Source organism: Papio anubis, chromosome 12 (genome assembly GCF_008728515.1).
Source record: "Papio anubis isolate 15944 chromosome 12, Panubis1.0, whole genome shotgun sequence".
Classification (NCBI taxonomy): Eukaryota; Metazoa; Chordata; class Mammalia; order Primates; family Cercopithecidae; genus Papio; species Papio anubis.
In genome coordinates, this window is record NC_044987.1 from 117,816,655 (window position 1) to 117,833,960 (window position 17,306).

The window sequence follows — 17,306 nt, forward strand, 5'->3', positions numbered from 1 at the left end:
TAGAGGGTGTGAGAACCCTCCTTCCCTGGGGCCAGGGAAAGGAATAAAACCATTAAGTAATGCCGGTTTCGTCATTCTCCTGGACATTTGATACAGATTCCCACATTTTATTCCTCAGTGGTTCTGTAAGTGGGTGCACTGATCCCCCTTTTCTGGATAAGGAAACTCAGGTTATAGACGAGGTTCCTCGTCCAAGTAGTCTACAGCTAGGAAGTGGTGATGTCGATGTTTGAATCCAGGAAGCCTCACCTCGGCCAGGCTTATCACCTATGTGGCTTCCTATTAGAGAACAAGGAAATGAGCCACCAGCAACACCACAAGAAAGTAATTTTTAAAACAAAGAAAAGCAAATAGAGCCCAACTGAGGAGAACAAGCGAGTAGAGGGTAGAATGTGTAACTGCCTGCTGTGCCCCAGACTGGAACAGTTAGGGGCACAAGTGTCTGCTGGGAGAAGCTGGGTATGGAGGTGGACGCTGAGCTGGGAGGGATGTAGGGGACTTGCTAGTCTCTAGTAAAGAAAACCCATGAAACCCCTCTTTAGTGGGCACCTTTAAGAAGTCCATGCCCATCAAGAATGTGGCCCAGGCACAGCAGGCAGAAGCCATCTCCCTCTTGTTTTCTTCGAGCAGTAGATGTCACGTTGGGTAGATGGGTTTGTACAGTGGTGGGGTGCCAGTTCCTTTTCGGACTTACTGTGTGTGACCATCAGCTGTGTTCTTTTCAGTGCCAGGCAGTGTGGCCATGGAAGCCAGCTCTGACGGAGAGGAGGATGCAGAAAGTACAGACAAGGTAACTGAGACAGTGATGAATGGCGGCATGAAGGAAACGCTCAGCCTCACTGTAGATGCCAAGACAGAGACTGCGGTCTTCAAAAGGTAACCAGGGGTGAGATCCTGCTGGCAGCTTCAGGTTATTGGGAGGATGGTGGGGCAGAAACCTCAAACATTACAATTTTTAATTTGATTCAAATGAATGTTCAGATACTAGCTTGATGTCTTTCTACTGTCTCCATTAAACACAATAAATCTTAATGAAAAGATGGCAGGTTTAGGCCCCAAGTGTCTTTTCCCCCATAAATGTGTTCAGAAGACTGTATTTTACATCTAGCAGTTTGATAGAACTATGAGAATTGATAAATCTTTAATCACAATGGAAATTGGGTTGTGTAGCAACTACAGAGCATGGCCCATGAAAACTGGTTTCAGTAACATACAGATGATTATCTCTGGACATAATGTAGTCATGAAAATTCAGTAGCAAAATGATAGCTTTAAAAAAAAAGTGACACTTAGAAATTAGCCTCCCTTCTAAACTCAAAAAAAGGAATTGTAATGGAAATTAAAAACCTAAAACTGAGAGAATAATGGGGAAAATGTCAAAACTTCAGGACTGCAGCTAAGCCTGCGCTTAGAGCTTTAGTCCTCATCGTAGAGACCCTTCCAGTCATTACAAGAAGAAATGCCTCCCAGCTTTTTACGAAGTCACTACACAACAAGGAGCGAAAGAAGAAAACTGATTGTAGAGACTGATTTCATACATGAGTGTGGATTCTCTAAACTTCTAAGTTAAAAGCTCGCAAACCATATATAGCAATGTATTTTAAAGTCATGACCAAGGATATGTGCTCCAGTGTGACAATGTAAACACCAATGTGTACATGGTAAAAATTATTCAGAGTGATTCACAGACAGAATGAGAAAAGCATTTGATTACAAATTAAAGCTGTTCATGATTTTCTTTGCAGCCTAGGACTAGAAAGCAAGCAGGTGAAACTGATAAGTATCTCTAGAAAATCTAGAGTAGACTTGATTCTTCACAGTGAGGCATTAGAAGTATTCCCTTTAAAGACAAGAACCAGAAAGTGGGACCTACAGTTGCTATTTGTCTTCAGCACTGTGCTGGTGGCCTTAGCAAATGCAGCATACCAAATAAATAGATAAATGTCATTGTTTATAGACTATGATTTATACATAAAAATTCCAATTGAATCTGTAGAAAAAGATTAATAGAAAAGTTTAGCAAGTTTACTGGAGATCTACAAAAATCACTTGCATCCTACAAATCACTATAAGATATTCCATATGTGCCTGTTTGTTTTTAATAAAAATGTAAAACCTTATCTATAACTAGGAATATGACCTTTATGGGAAAACAGTTTAAAACCTCATTGAATATATTGAAGACCTGAATATAAATATCAAGATTTACCATGTTTATCAATGTGAGGATATCTTTAGAATTTCTGAACAAGTTAGTCTGTGCAATTAATGAAATTGCCATCAAAATCCCAATAGAGATTTTCATGGAAATTGAGAAACTGATTGTAATAGTCATAAAGACCAAAGAGAGCCACGAATAGCCAAAAACATTTTAAAGACAAAAAGTGAGGGGCTTCACCATATTAGATATCAAGACTTAGTAAAGCTGGCTGAGTGTGGTGGCCTGCACCTGTAATCCCAGCACTTTAGGAGGATTAGGCAGGCAGATTGCTTGAGCCCAGGAATTCGAGACCAGCCTAGGCAACATGGCAAAACCCTGTCTCTACAAAAAATACAAAAATTAGCTGAGTGTGGTGGTGTGTGCCTGTGGTCCCAGCTACTTGGGGCTGCTGAGGTCAAGGCTGCAGTGAGTCGTGTCCCACACTGCACTCCAGCCTGGGAGACAAAGTGAGACCCTGTCTCACACAAAAACAAAAACAAAACTTGGTAAAGCTACTGAGATGGTGTGGCTTTGGCAAAGAATTCTACAAAGAGACCCCCTCCACTACATGAGCTTGTTACATGTTAGAATGCCATTATAATTCAGTGAGGAAAGAGTGGACTAGTAAATAGTGATTATCCACAAAGTAGAAAAATAAAATTAGATGTTTTGTCTCAACATAAATATGAAAAGCATGAACTGTACAGCTTTTAGAAGACAACAAAACAGAATATCTTTACAGTTTGGGTGTAAGGCATTTTTTAACCATAAAAAGCCAAACTATAAAGGAAAATATTGGTAAGTTTGACTTTAATTTCTAAAAACCCAGAAGACATAAAATGAAAAGACAAGCCACAACCAGTAAAGAACCAGTAGCCAGGATATTAGAAAGAACGTAATATCAGTAAGAGATAGTCTAATTTTTTTAAATGAACAAGGGATTCAAACAAGCAGCTGTCTGTGGAGGAAAACAAGGAGCAAACCAAATCCGGAGTAAATGGGACCTGTCAGTTACAGTAGTAAGTGGATGCTGTTTCATGCTCACCAGTCTGCTAATTCCTGTCTTAAGTTGTTAGAGAAAATAGAAAAAGTACAAAACCTGCCTGGCTCATTTTATGAGGGCAGTGAAATCTGAATTCCAAAACCAGATGAAGATAATTACAGAAAATGATCAGTTCATGCCACTTACGGGCTACTGAATGCAAAAATCCTGTGTAAGGTATTTGCTGACTGGATCCAACAGTGTATTAAAAATAATTTATAATGATTAGTTAGGGTTTTATCCTGGAAGGCAAGGATGGCTCAAAGTCAGAGAAATCTGTCAGTTTAATCTCCATATATGGTATTAAACAGAAAGTCATTTGATTTTTTTTTTTTATAAGGTTCCATAGCTATATATGATTAAAACTCTGAGAAAACCAGTAACAGAAGTGAATTTATTCTCTGCCTCTTGGTCTCAAGCCATCCTCCCACCTCAGCCTCCCAAGCAGCTAGGACTAGGACTACAGGCACACGCCACCATGCCCAGCAAATTTTTGTAGGTTTTTTTTGTAGTGACGGGGTTTCACCATGTTGCCCAGGCTGGTCTCAAACTCCTGAGCTCAAGCAATCCACCTGCCTCCACTTCCCAAAGTGCTGGGATTACAGACATGAGCCACCGCACCCAGCCATGAATTTCATTAACTTGGTATAAGTTAAATACCAATATCAAAGTGCTACAGCAAAACTTATCCCTAATGAGGAAATTTTAGATGCATTCACTTTAAGACAAAGACCAAATAAGGATGTCCATTTTCACTGCCAGTGTTAGGCAGTCCTGGAAGGAAAAGGAAATAGAGTTATAGGTAAAGATCAGGAGGAAGTGATAAAACTGTTGTTCTTTGCAGGTGGTAATGATTACCTACAACCAAGTCAGTAGCAAACTTGTAACTAATAAGAATTCAGTAAAGCTATTGAGTAAGAAATCAATTTTAAAAATTAGTAGTCTTTTTCTTCATCAATAGTAAGCAACCAGAACCTACAATAAAAAGCAAGGTATTATTCCAAAACACATCAAAATATAAATTATTCAGGAATGATCTTAACCCAAGTCTCTATAGAGAAAACTTGAAGAAATCTGGACAAGTGGAGACCATGGCATAGCTTAGTGCTGCAAAGACATTTGCCATCTTGAAGTTAGTGTTTAACACAGTCTCAATCCAAATTTCAGTTGGATTTTTAGAAGGAACGTAATACTCTAAAACTTATATGGAAAAATAAAGGTTCCCAAATTGCTTAGAGGTAACCAAAAGGGAAGACTGAAAAAGAGACTTGCCCTGCCAGGTACTCAGTCACACTGCAAAGTCACAGTGATTGGAACAGTTTTGATACTAGCGTCCAAACGGGTCCAGGTGTCAGTGTGATGAAATAGAGGGATTAATAATGGCGGGGAGAGAGGAAGAGCTGGCTCACCAAAAGGAAAAGTCAGGGGAGATCCTCCCTAATCTACATCCTAAAACAGCTCCAGCTGGATTAAAAGACAATAAGAAAAACATATGCAGTGCTTTCTGTGCACCAGGCCCTGCTCTCTACACACTTCATGTGTGGTAACTCATGGATTATTCTTAGGCACCCTATAAGATAGGTACTGGGATTATTATCCCTGCTTTCCAGGTGAGAAAACTTAGGCACTAGAGTTAAGTGATGTGGCCGGAGGCCAGAGTCTCATAATGGTTAATAAAAGAAATAGAGAATGTCTTCTTAATCCGTGGGCAGAAAGGGATTTCTGTATCTATCTATTTCATCTGTCTGTCATCTATCTGTCTGTCTGTCTGTCTATCTAATCTATCATCTGTCAGTCTGTATCTAATCTAGATTTTTTTTTTTGAAGACGAGGTCTCGCTCTGTTGCCCAGGCTGGAATGCAGTGGTGTAATCATAGTTCACTGTAACCTCCAACTCCTGAGCTCAAGCAGTCCTCCCACCTCAGCCTCCCAAGTAGCTGGAACTACAGGTGTGTGCCACCACTCCTGGCTTAATTTTTTCGTTTGTTTACTTTTTTATTTTTGTGGCCCAGACTGGTCTCAAACTCCTGGCTTCAAGTGAGCCTCCTTCCTCGGCAGGACTTCTTTAAAAAAACAGAAAGCCTTCATAAACAGAAACTATAATGCAAAGAGTTTAGTTAGATTATATTAAAGTTAAGAATTTCTGGCTGATAAAATGCTGCAGACAAAATTAAGAGGCTGATGGCAAACTAAAAAAAAAAAAAAAAATCTGTAGTAGCTAAATCAACAAGAGACATTAAATATTCAAGGACTTCCTATAAACTAGTAAGAAGAAGAAAACCCAAATCAGAAAATTGGCAAAAGATAACAGTTTATAGACAAACCTTAAAAGCTTAAAAAAAAAATTGCTCAAAACTCAGAGAATTATAAATAACAATATAGCACTTGATACTCTTCTTACGTGAGCAGCAGTTAAAGGTGGATGATGCTGAGTGGCGGTGGGCTGCAGCCTGCGGGGCCCTGGTGGCCTGCTGGTGAGGAATACAGACCGGGACAGTCATTCTGGGTAGTAGCCCGGGGTTCTTTGTAGGTAGAAAAATGGCCTACAACTCTCCACTCCTGGGTGTCAGTACTGAGAAATGCCCAGACAGGTCTGCTGGGGCCATGGACGGTGATGGTCGTCACAACACCCTGCATGGAAGTGTGGAGGTGGAGGGCAGCTTTGGTTGCGAGAAGCCACACAGTGTGGTAGGTGCATGCCACGGGTGCTGTGCCACAGTCAGCAGGGACAGTGGGTCTCCCCAACTGGCTGAGTTAAGAGGTAAATACGATGAGATGTAGGGTTGAATCCATCCCAGTTAGTGACTCAGAATACACATATGTTATGACTATATATTTTTTAAAGAATTAGAATTAGAAACACATTAGTTGCTTTGAAGGGAAAGGAGTGGAGAGTGGGGATGAAGAAGAGTAACTTAAGAATGGACCAGCTAATTCAGATGTTCACTGAATCATATGATTTTCACTCATTTTCCTACTTATGAATTGCTTGGAACTATCTGGAAATGACCCAAGAAAACATCCTAATGAGGTTTTTCATAAGCAAAATCCAGGACAGAATCAGCTCTGAGTGATGGACCTTTCCACAAAGAACCTCTAACTGACCTTTCACTCTTATTAGTGCCATTTCAGTGATGTAAAAAGGAGACTCACAGACTGAATAGGCAGAGTCTAAATTTCTAGCCCACAGAGCTGAGGAAAGTGTCTCTTGTGTCTTTCTCCACCAAGAATCATCTCAGGGGGAAAAACAATCCTTCTGGGTCTCGTTTTCTCCAAATCCTCTGTGCCCTTAGGGTCAGCTCTTGGCCCCCACTTCTCCCTCGTGGCATTTGTGCTTCTTACACATTGTTCGAGGGCAACTCGAGGAGCCGTGAAATCTGATGCAGTCATCACGGTGACCTCCTCATGTGACTGAGACTTCCAGCCAGCAAGCTGATGGGGTCTGTCTTGCTGCTTTAATGGTGGGCTTCGCCCCAAAAGCAAAGTGCTTTAACTAAAGACTCATTCCTTCAAACAGGTTCTTTGACACCTTCACCGAGTCTGCAGTTTTGCTTACGTGCAGTCGTGGACATATTATTCCCCCAAATTCCTCATTTCTAGGAGTATTCTGAAACTCTTGTACATTTCTTTTTCTGTTTTGCACACTGGGCTTCAGAGTGTTGAAATCCTATCGGTATGTACAGTGTTATGGGACCATTCTTTATCAGACGCCAGCCACATTACATTGTCCCTCTTTTGGTTCCCACCTGTGTGCAACCCTTTCCTTTTGTGATTCCCCAGTCACTGTCTGTGGTCCCTGTGATCATGCACCCTGCGCATGCTCGGTCCCAGGACGCTTTGCCTCTGTGGCAGTCATGACTCCAGAGCCATCTGCATGTGACCTCATCCTCTGGTGCCTAGGTGCTGGTCCCTAGGGTGTTTGATGTGCCTGTCATCCTCTTTACTGCAGTGAGGAAGGGAAACTGTCTACCTCTCAAGATGCTGCTTGTAAAGACGCGGAGGAGAGCCCCGAGACTGCAGAGGCAAAGTGTGCCGCGCCCCGACCTCCCAGCAGTAGTCCCGAGCAGAGGTAACCACCCGCCTCCTCACACCCACCTGGGCCTGCCCCGACCTTGCCTGTTACTTCCTGGGAGTTGGAAGGGGACTAGAGGGGTGATTTACAGCTGTGCTCAAGTCTTCGGCCACTGACCTGGCAGGACAGGGTTTTCTCAGTCCTTACTGAGCTGATTCCGACTGAACTGAGAACTTAGAAACAGCAGTTCCTCTCCTTAGCACAGAAGCTGAAAACCAGTTTTTAGAGACTCTTTAACATCACTTGCTCTTTTAGAAGTGGGTCTGAACAGAGGGGTCTCCTCGCCCTTGTTGGTGAGGTAATGAGCTCAGGGTGGCATTGAGCCCCTTCAGGACTTGAGTTCTCAGTGGCCCCACTAAAGTCATGCAGCTGCCAGGCACAAGCAGATCGTAGTGCCTGTTTGCCCACAGTCCTGCCTGTGTGACACAAGGAGAACTTGCTGGAGGCCCTTTCATACATGTAGCTAAATAATTCTTAGTGCTTAAGTGACTCCCTGTAATCTTAAGTATGAAATGCCCACTCTCAGAGCTGTGTCACTTGGAATGTGATGTTTTGTTTCTAGTCACTCTTTGCTTAGCCTGAGCCAGTGGTCTGAAGGGATGGGCCAGTCTAAGCCTCAGCCGCCTGGAGCCCATGCCAGGCCCTTAGCAAGACTGAGCATGGCCCAAAGATGAGGCTACGTCCCTGGTCCACAGGAAGCTTTGTTCAGCACTTCCCACAATTAACTTCTGTGAGCACATGTAGCTCAGATTGTATATTCCTTCCCTAAGGAATAAAGTGACCTTTAAAGCTATTTCAGAGAAGTTTTAACCGCCCCCCCACCCCCACCCCATCCTCCCCAAAATCTTGCCGGCATTGTGTGAGAGCATAACCAGTGGGAACCAGCAGGGAGCACTCTTTGTTGGTTCAGAATCCTGTATTCACAGTGTAGTAAACTGTGTTCTTCCTGTGGAAATCGTAGCCAAAATAAAGCATTTGTTTTTGTGATTAAAAATATTTTTTTTGCATATAAAACAAATTAAGAACTGTTTGAGCATGTTGGCTCTAGTGAAGGCTTTGAGGGGAAGAGGCAGGCTGGCCCTCTAGCACTGGGAAGTCACCTCAACTCTGCTTCTAAGGATTGGGCAAGTCACTCTTTTTCTTAGGGTTTTCAATGTATTTTTCTAATGGTCCTTTATAGGTCTAATTCCCAATCAATTGTGTCAGCTCTGATTTCTACCTATAAATTTCCTTTATATTGAGGGCTGCCTAGGAGGCAAGATCGTCCAGGTCCATCCCAGTTTGGGGAGTTGCTTCAGGGGAATATTCTTGGTTTTTCTGTCATAAGGATACACAAAGCTCTGGAGTCATTTCCTTGGCTTTCCAGAGCACAGAAGCATCGTTTGCATAAGGGGGAACCACTTGCTCTCCTGTGGCTGGGAATGCCTGCTCTGAAGAGTCCTGCCCTAACCTGCAGGGCCAAGGGATGGAGGAAAAGCTGGGGTGAGCCAGTGGAAGAAGAGGGGCATCACTCGGGTTCATGCCTTTGTCCATCTGTCCTTCTTCCATCTGACACACATTTGTGTGTGGTGGCCACTGGTCTAGGCCAGTGCAGCACACGGACACCCAGTAATCTCGGGGCATACTGGAGGCACGTTCATGAAGAAGCCAAGAAGCCACGAAGAAGGGACAGGGGTCCATGTGAGCTGGGGTGCGGGGGAGAGGATCTCTGAGAAGGTGACACTGGAGCAGGCATTAGGGCAGACCTAGAGTGAGTCCTAGATTGCACGTGTTCTAAAGCAACGTATGACAACATGGGAGATAGAAGCTCACCCGTCTTCCCTGTGTGGTTCCCGTCCCAGCCAGATAATGCACTGCAGTTCCTTGGATTGGCAGGCGCACCGTTTACTGTCACACTTAGGAAGGATCTGCAGTGCCATATGATCTCACTTTTCACAACTGTTTTATCAAGCATGTTCTTTGTGCTTCCGGTGTGCTAAGCACGCTGCGCACATTTATGTCCTTATTCCATATGTACACTAGTGAAGCCCTGTCGGTGTGCTAAGCATGCTGCGCACATTATGTCCTTATTCCATGTGTACACTAGTGAAGCCTTGTGGGCTGTGAGAGGGTTATTTTCCCTTTTTACAGAGGAGAAAACAGAACTGAGAGGGGCTAAAAAATCTACTTATAAGATCATTCAGTTTGTTCAGTGAAGGCAGGTTATATACCGGCTGTGTCTGGTTCCAGAAGTCTCAGTTCCTGTGTCTCTCATACACGGAGCCACCATCAGATGTAAGTGAGCAGAGTGGATTGTGTGTGCAGAGCTGACTTCTGGGCTCACTGTATAACCAGCAGGTGTAAGGCATGGAAAGCATTCTAGCTGTACATTGTGAATGGTAATGGAAAAGTGCTTGTGGGCATCCCAGTTACAGCCCTAAGCACCCTTTCCCAAGTCTGCTTGATACAATTTTGGTTAAGCCCTCCAGAATATATTATATATTCAAGTTGTAATTTTGGCAGGAAGGCGAAACCTGGACACTTTGTTATATACTGTCCCACCTCTTATTCCCTCCCAGTTTTGAGCCTAACATTTGCTTTGCGGGAACATGTTCTTCAAGCGGAGACCTTTTTTTCCCCAGTAGTTTGTTTTATTCGCAAACCTTTTCTTTCATTTCTCCCCCTCCCCCCCACCTTTCCTAGTAGCAGAATCCTGTTTCCAAGTGAAATAGTATGTGGATTCCAGTGTGTGGGTCACATAAAAGCGTTCTTGAAGGAGGGGTGAGCACATAGCTCCTGAAGGCTCTGGAAGCCACACTTTATACCCCACTGACCTAGTCTCTCCCTGTGCTTCTCGAGGCCGCGGTGGGGCGGTTTTCCCAGAGCATTTGCTCTGCTGCAGCCCTTGCCAAATGCCTGCTCACCTGGTGATGAAGCTTAGATGCCACTCAGATTTTTTAGAGCTTTATCTCCATTCATTTACATGTCATTTTATTAAAAACTATTGAGTTCAAAACAATATTGAAATAAGCGGTCCCTGCCCTTGGGGAGCTCAGCGAAGTGGGTTTGGTTTTTTGTGTTTCTGCCGCAAGTACCTCTGATGCCTGTCTGTTGCTCCCTAGGACTGGCCAGCCAAGCGCACCAGGTGACACTTCAGTGAATGGCCCTGTATGACGGGTGACGTCTGCTGCTGCTGACTGAGGACTGCAGACCGCCACCACTCAGGGGCTCTGGAGGGGTCAGCTGGAGCCCACCAAGCTGTCACTGCTGCACTCACTCTGCAAGGGATCAGGACCAGCAACCTTTATATTCTAGATTCTAAGACATTGTACAGAGAAATTCAGAAGTGTAAAAATATTGCACATTGACAAATACCAAGAATTTTTGCGTATGTTTATATTGTATTGTTCTAAATAATGGGTAGCCTGTGAAATAAGATCTTGCCACCCATGTAATAATAGTAGTAATACTATAGTTAAAATGGCTGTAAGAATAGTTTTATAAAAGTGAATACACAGATCTATTGTATTTGAAACATAACTATTTGACAATTATTAGTGTGACCAAAGTATTAGGCGGTTTTCATACATTTTTCACCTTGTACAAAATTATGAATTCATTTTTCTTCCAGGCTGGCAAGGAGTTGTAGAATGAAAATGCCCTCTAAGTGTTATTTTGGTTGTTCTAACTTACAAAAGTGATTTTGAATAAGAAATATTTGGTGTTCTTTTTATAACCAGTTTTCGATTGGTAATTGTTTTCTGTATTGTTTAAAATGGATCAAAAATGTAAGTCTATTGGTAGAGATTAAGTATTTATTGCTACATCATAGTTGATAAATTGATGTTATTGTAAAGCCATATGTTCTGTTCAAGTCTTGTTTGCTTGAAATGATTATTCCTACAAGTGAAACACTAGACTATTTGGAGTGTATATGGCTTGTGTTTGGGGTTTTGTTTTTTTTTTTTTTTTTTTTTTTTGGCTTTTGTTTTTGTTTTTTGTTTCGTTTGGTAGTTCATCTGCCTTTTAACCCATTCACCAAAATTTACCTTGTTAACAAGCATCACCAATGAACATTTCAGAGCAATCTGCATATTTAACAGACCTAAATCCTATTAGGCAAGTCAGTTGAAAATGCTCGTGCTGCTAATGGAATTAGAGTGCGTTCATTTTACAGGCTAGTATTTTAAAAGTAGAAATCAAAATCTGGCACCGAAGCATGCTAATTGTTTACTGTACCTTGTGAGGTTTTCACTCATAAATTTAAACCAGTGTATTTTTTTAGAACTGGTTTGTGTATATATATAGTGATTATGGATACTAATTCAATGTAATTTATAATTTTCTATGTCAATATAAAAATACATCATAGCCTTCTCAAACAGCTGAAGCAATATATTGTATATTGCCATATCGTCTGGTGAAAGGGTTAAATTACTTCACCTCTTGCACTTTTAGATGCAAATCAGTTTTTCATTTCTGTAATAGAAAATTATTCACGTATTTTTACATCATTTGTTTTTCCTGACCAGTATTTAAAACCAAAAGGATATTCTGAAAAATGGCCAACAATTTTTTTAGAAATAGCATCCCAAGCAGCGTGCCTAAACATTACATTGCATATGGAAATAAAAGAATCAAACGTCTAATGCCTTATTTCTGATTTCCTTTTTCATTTGAAGTGGTGTAGAGACTCCAGCACTCACAGGACAGTGGAGTCAGCAGTAAGCCCTGGGACAGGTGGCAAGAGTGGCTCCCTTGACCTTTGCACGCCTCCTGAGGAACCCACTTTCCCGGGTGAGCTCCTCTCTGAAGAGACTGTCCTCGGGCCTCCTCTGGAATCAGCACTGCCAGAGGACAGGGCTCCTCCTGCTTGCCTCAGGACTGCCTGGCTTGTGTGGCATTGGACTTCGGGAATTGCTGGTAGATAACATGCTCTGGTCTCACCTGGTGGCAAGCTTTGCCAGCCCTGGCCAGGGTTTGGCTCCAGTGGTGGCACATATGGCCTCCGTGGTATGGACCTGGTGGCTTCTGCATCCCACCGTGGCCTCCGCGGTATGGACCAGGTGGCTTCTCCATCCCACCGTGGCCTCCGCGGTATGGACCAGGTGGCTTCTCCATCCCACCGTGGCCTCCGCGGTATGGTAACAGGTGTCTCGCTTCACCCACGGGCTGCTAGTGAGGGAGCCTCTGGGACTTTTCTTTGGGGCAGCATTTTGTTATGTCTTTCGTGGCAGGGAAAGGATGTGATGATGGGGAGGACAGTTCTTTTGGAGGTTGGAGGGGCCAAGCCAAGGACAGGAGCGAGCGTGCCCTCATTTTGTTTCTACTTTAATTTCTGTATGTCGGCCATACTGAATTATGAGACTAACAGATGTCTACAATACAGTACCTGTATTCAAAATAACAAAAATAAAGCCTGATTCTTTGTTTCTAGAAATCTCTTGTACCTTGCTTGGGCTTTTAATGGGTTGATGTGTCCTGCCATTAGGTCCCGTGTTACACTAGGTCCTGTGTGAGAAAGACCGCACTGCACTGGGTGAGAGTGGCCTCTGGGATCAGGGGCTCATCCTCCCCACTGCAGTAGCCCAGGTGCCCAGAAGAGGCAGTGCCTGACACTGGTGCTCAGTCTTGGGACGGTTCCAAGGGTTCTTCTGGACCTCCAGGTGGTTAACTTTATGTGCAGCGTGCCCCACCTATGTTGTTTGGCTTCCAGCCCAAGTCACACTCAGGTGCTCCATAATGATTCTTCAGATGTGATGCTTATTACATCTCCTTATTTTTCATTTTCCCTTCACCTATTTGCTTAAAAACATGTTCTCTAGCCATTACCTCCTAGCAGGTCCTCTGCACAGCCTTTTGCTTTCTGGGCACGCACTCATTCCTGCGTGCCTGGGCCCACAGGCATCTCACACGGCACTGAGTATACACCTCTGCATTCCTGGGCCCGCAGGCGTCTGTCTCTGAGCTGTCTGGGCACACACCTCTACATGCGTGAGCCCACAGGCATCTCACTGGCAATCGTGTAACCAGGCCATGAGCTCTCCAGCCGGGTGGCTCATCACAGCCCAACTCAGCCACTCATGATGGTGTAACTTTAGGCAGGTCTTTGTCTCAGCTTTTTCTGTCAGGTGGGGAAACAGTAGGAACAAGTTCAAAGACTAGAATAGCTTTTTACTTACGGTAAATGTTTAGTAAACGTTAGCTAACTTGTACTCACTTAACCCCATAGTGCCACCTGCTAGCTTTTCTAAATTTCCACTTCAATCCCACCTATTATTTAAAACCTTTACCATCAGAAAAGCTGAGCATCTTAATCAGATGGGTTTCGTTGTCCTTTAGCTTCCAGGGTCAGTTGCATCTCACGTGCCAATCTGGCCACCACCTGTGTCTGTGAATAAAACTGGCTATTCGTATGGAAAGAAATGAAACTTTATTCCTACTGCACGTCATACACAAAAATTCATCCAAAATAGATTTACAGATTCAAACATGAGCGCTTAGACAATGAAGTTTTTAGAAGAAAAATTTATCTAAAATGTAGGATGGGCAAAGGCTGCTTCGGATGCAGAGCACATACCATAGAAGAAAGAAATTGGGCTTCCATCAACATGAAAATTTTCTGCCCTTGAAAATCGACAAGCAAGCAGTGGAATGCCACGCAAGAAATCACACTTGTCCTGACAGAGGACTCAGACCTCGGATCTATATAGGGGAGAAAACGGCAAATCAAAATTAAGATGAAAAGCCCAATTTAACAAATGAGCAAGAGACTTGAACACAGATATTCACGAAGAAGGCACAGATGTTCCCTGACTTACGATCCATGCCGGCCGCTTTCCTTCGCGATGGCACGGCTGGCTATGACTGCCACTCCCTGCCACCGCTCAGTACTGCAGGAGGGCACCGTGCCATCAATCAGCAGCCCAGGAAAAGATCGGAATTCAGAAAGTGGCTTCTACTGAGTGCTTAATGCTTTCACACCATCGTAAAGTTCAAAAACCTGAAATCGAACCATCTTAAGTCAGGGACCTGTGTATACGTGAGGGTCCAATAAGAACATGGAAAGTTGTTCAACATCATCGTTGCCTAGGGAGGGCAAGTTAGAATCACAAAAAGGGTCCCATTTTCCATGTATTAGTGTTCACATGAAAAAGACATCACCAAATAGTAATGAGAAGGTGCAGCTGCTAGAACTCACCTACTGCTGTCTGAAATAATACATCCAGTTTAGAAAACTAGCGGGCAAATTCATTTTTTTGGTTTGGGGGTTTTAAAAAATGAGACATAATCCTGCAGACTCTCCTAGATACTCAGTGCAAATATATGTCCACAGATGATTTGTACAAGGATGTTTACTGTCACTTTATTCATAATATGTCTAACAAGAAGGTGGATAAGCAGATTCTGGTGTACTCATACGATGGACTTCTACTGAGTAACCAGTGGGGGTGAACCGTGATGAATGCAGCCATGTGTATACATCTCAAAAACATGTTAAAGGCTGGGCATGGTGGCTCACGCCTGTAGTCCCAGCACTTTGGGAAGTCAAGGCAGGCAGATCACTTGAGGCCAGGAGTTCAAGACTAACCTGGCCAACATGGTGAAAACCCATCCCTAATAAAATTTTAACAAAAATTAGCCCAGCGTGGTGGTGCATGCCTGTAATCCCAGCTACTCAGGAGGATGAGGCACGAGAATAGCTTGAACCCAGGAGGCGGAGGTTACCATGAACTGAGATCTTGCCACTGCGCTGCAGCCTGGGTGACAGAGTGAGAGTCTGTCTCAAAAGTAAAGTCAGTAAATGAATAAAATGTGTTAAGCGAAAGAAGTGAGATACGTAAGCGTCTATACGAAGCTCTAAAACTGACCAAACTAATTGATGATAGAAATTTGAATAGTGTGTTCGCCTGGTAGGGAAGAGGGAAGGACTGGCTGGAGAGAGCACAGGGCACCTTCTGGGGTGAGGAAAGTCTTCCGCAGCTTGTTGGCAATGGTGGTTGCGTGAGTGTATACATGTGTCCAAACTCATCGAAACCTACGCTTAAGCCCTATGCATTTGATTGTACGTGATTTGCCCCTTAATCTTTTAGAAGACCTATGGAAAAGGGAAAATAAAAGTAAAGCATAGATAGCATTGTGAGGGAGAACACACCCCCCGTGGCACGCACTGTGGCCCCGGAACTGCCTTTCCTACCCCGCCGAGGAGAGACTGAGGAGCAGGGCACGCTCTGGGGTCCAGCCTGGATTTGCCCACCCATGGAGAGGACACATTCCGGATTGTTCTCTTCCACACAGTAGACTTTCTGTCCCGCTGAAGGGAGAGGTCTGCATCCCTGGGTTAGACACGTCTCATGGAGGCCTCTGCCCGCGACTGGGGAGGGGGACATTTTTCTAATCCAGGGATGAAGTCAGAGAACTAATCCAAACCATGCCCCTCAAGCAACGTTTAGTTTTAAAAAGAAAAATAAAAGGATATTGAATCCATTTGTCCGTCGTGTCTTATTTCCCAGAGGGCACTTCAGGAAGGCTGAAGGGGGTACGATTATCTCCACTAAAACTCCAGCTAGGCGCTTGTCACAGGAGGAGGTGGAAAGCCGTGGTTTGTATGAAGGGAGTGGTGTGAAGATGGGAGAACAGGCCACGCCAGCTGCTGCTTCCCTTCTCGGGGACAGCCACGCTCTGACTGCGGCTCCAGGGCTGCGGCTAATGGTTCAAAGGCCCAGTCACGGGGTCCTGTTGGGAGGAGGTGCTTGTGCCCTGGCCTCATGTTTCTCTGTGGGATCTTGGCACTAGAGGAGTGCCCTTGGCCTCTCCACACTTGCACTCTAATGGGAGCTTAGTGACATCGCTGAGAGATTTTGGCGACTTGCATTTTTGGTTCAGTCAAAAATGCTTTCTAGGCTGGGCAGGGTGGCTCACGCCTGTAATCCCAGTGCTTTGGAAGGCCAAGACGGGCGGATTGCTTGAGCCCAGGAGTTCGAGACCAGCTGGGCAACACAGTGAGACCTCATCTCTATAAAAAAGTAATACAAATTTAAAAGCCAAACTACTAAGTCTTTTTTCCCCCCATTTGTCTTTCAAGCCCTAATTCTCACTTGTTTCTGAACTTTGGTGTCAGGAGTAGGAGGAAGTTCCCCTAAACCCCCTCTTTCCTAAACAAACCAAGAAATACGTTGTTACACTAAATCTGTTTTTTCTCTTTAGAAGACAGGTGGTCAGATTGGGGTTGAAACTAGAACCCAGGAATATGCTGTTGATGTAGTAATCATAAAAGTGACAGGCTGAAAATAAGTGGATAGAAAAATAGGGTATGAGCAGAAAATAAGAGTATTCATATCAGGCAAAGCAGAGTTTAAAAGCACTGTGCAGGGGTAAGATGCTCTTCATCAAACTATAAATACAGTAGTGAAACAAAACAATTAGAAATGTAAGGAAAGGGTCTTCTGTTTCTAGCTATAAGAGTAATTTTATCAGAACGCACATCCTGCCAACAATGATAAAAGTTGGGCTTTTTAAAAACTGGCTTTAAACATTTTACAACTAGAGTACTTGAGCCCGGGAGTTCGAGACCATCCTGGGGAATGTGGCAAGACCCTGTCTCTACAAAAAAAAAAATTTGTTTAATTAGTCAGGCATGGTTGTGCGTGCTTGTGGTCCCAGCTACTCGGGAGGCTGAAGTGGGAGGATTGCTTGAGCCAGGGAGGTCAAGGCAGCAGTGAGCTGTGATCACGCCACTGCACTCCAGCCTGCATGACAGAGCAAGACCCTGTCACAAAACAAAACAAAAAAAAATCAACACAAACTAGGAACAGAAGGAAACTATGTCAACGTAAAAGCCATACGTAAAAACCCACAGCAAACATTTTACTCATTAGTGAAAGACAAAGATTTTCCTCTAAGAACAAGAACAAGGCAGGGATGCCCTCTTTCACCACTCCTATTCGACAGAGCACTAAGTTCTAGCCAGAGAAATTAAGAAGAAAAAGAAATACAAGGCATTTGATTTGGAA

The 17,306-nt window shown here is 43.7% G+C and overlaps 1 protein-coding gene across 26 annotated transcripts in view; it reads left to right on the forward strand.

Moving 5' to 3' along the window:
* Window positions 1–12,733, forward strand: part of PPP6R3 (protein phosphatase 6 regulatory subunit 3) — a 160,987-nt gene extending 148,254 nt beyond the window's left edge. For 13 of the 26 annotated variants that reach the window (XM_017948183.3, XM_009185463.3, XM_017948186.2 and 10 more), the window contains 4 exons: window positions 726–876; window positions 6,898–6,915; window positions 7,192–7,311; window positions 10,416–12,733. In XM_017948183.3, coding sequence (XP_017803672.1) covers window positions 726–876; window positions 6,898–6,915; window positions 7,192–7,311; window positions 10,416–10,467 — 341 coding nt within the window. In that variant the 3' untranslated portion in view covers window positions 10,468–12,733. The remainder of the gene's footprint in view (window positions 1–725; window positions 877–6,897; window positions 6,916–7,191; window positions 7,312–10,415) is intronic. The other 13 variants (XM_009185466.3, XM_031653777.1, XM_021925457.2 and 10 more) reach the window with 3 other exon arrangements.
* The last annotated feature ends 4,573 nt before the right edge of the window (window positions 12,734–17,306 follow it).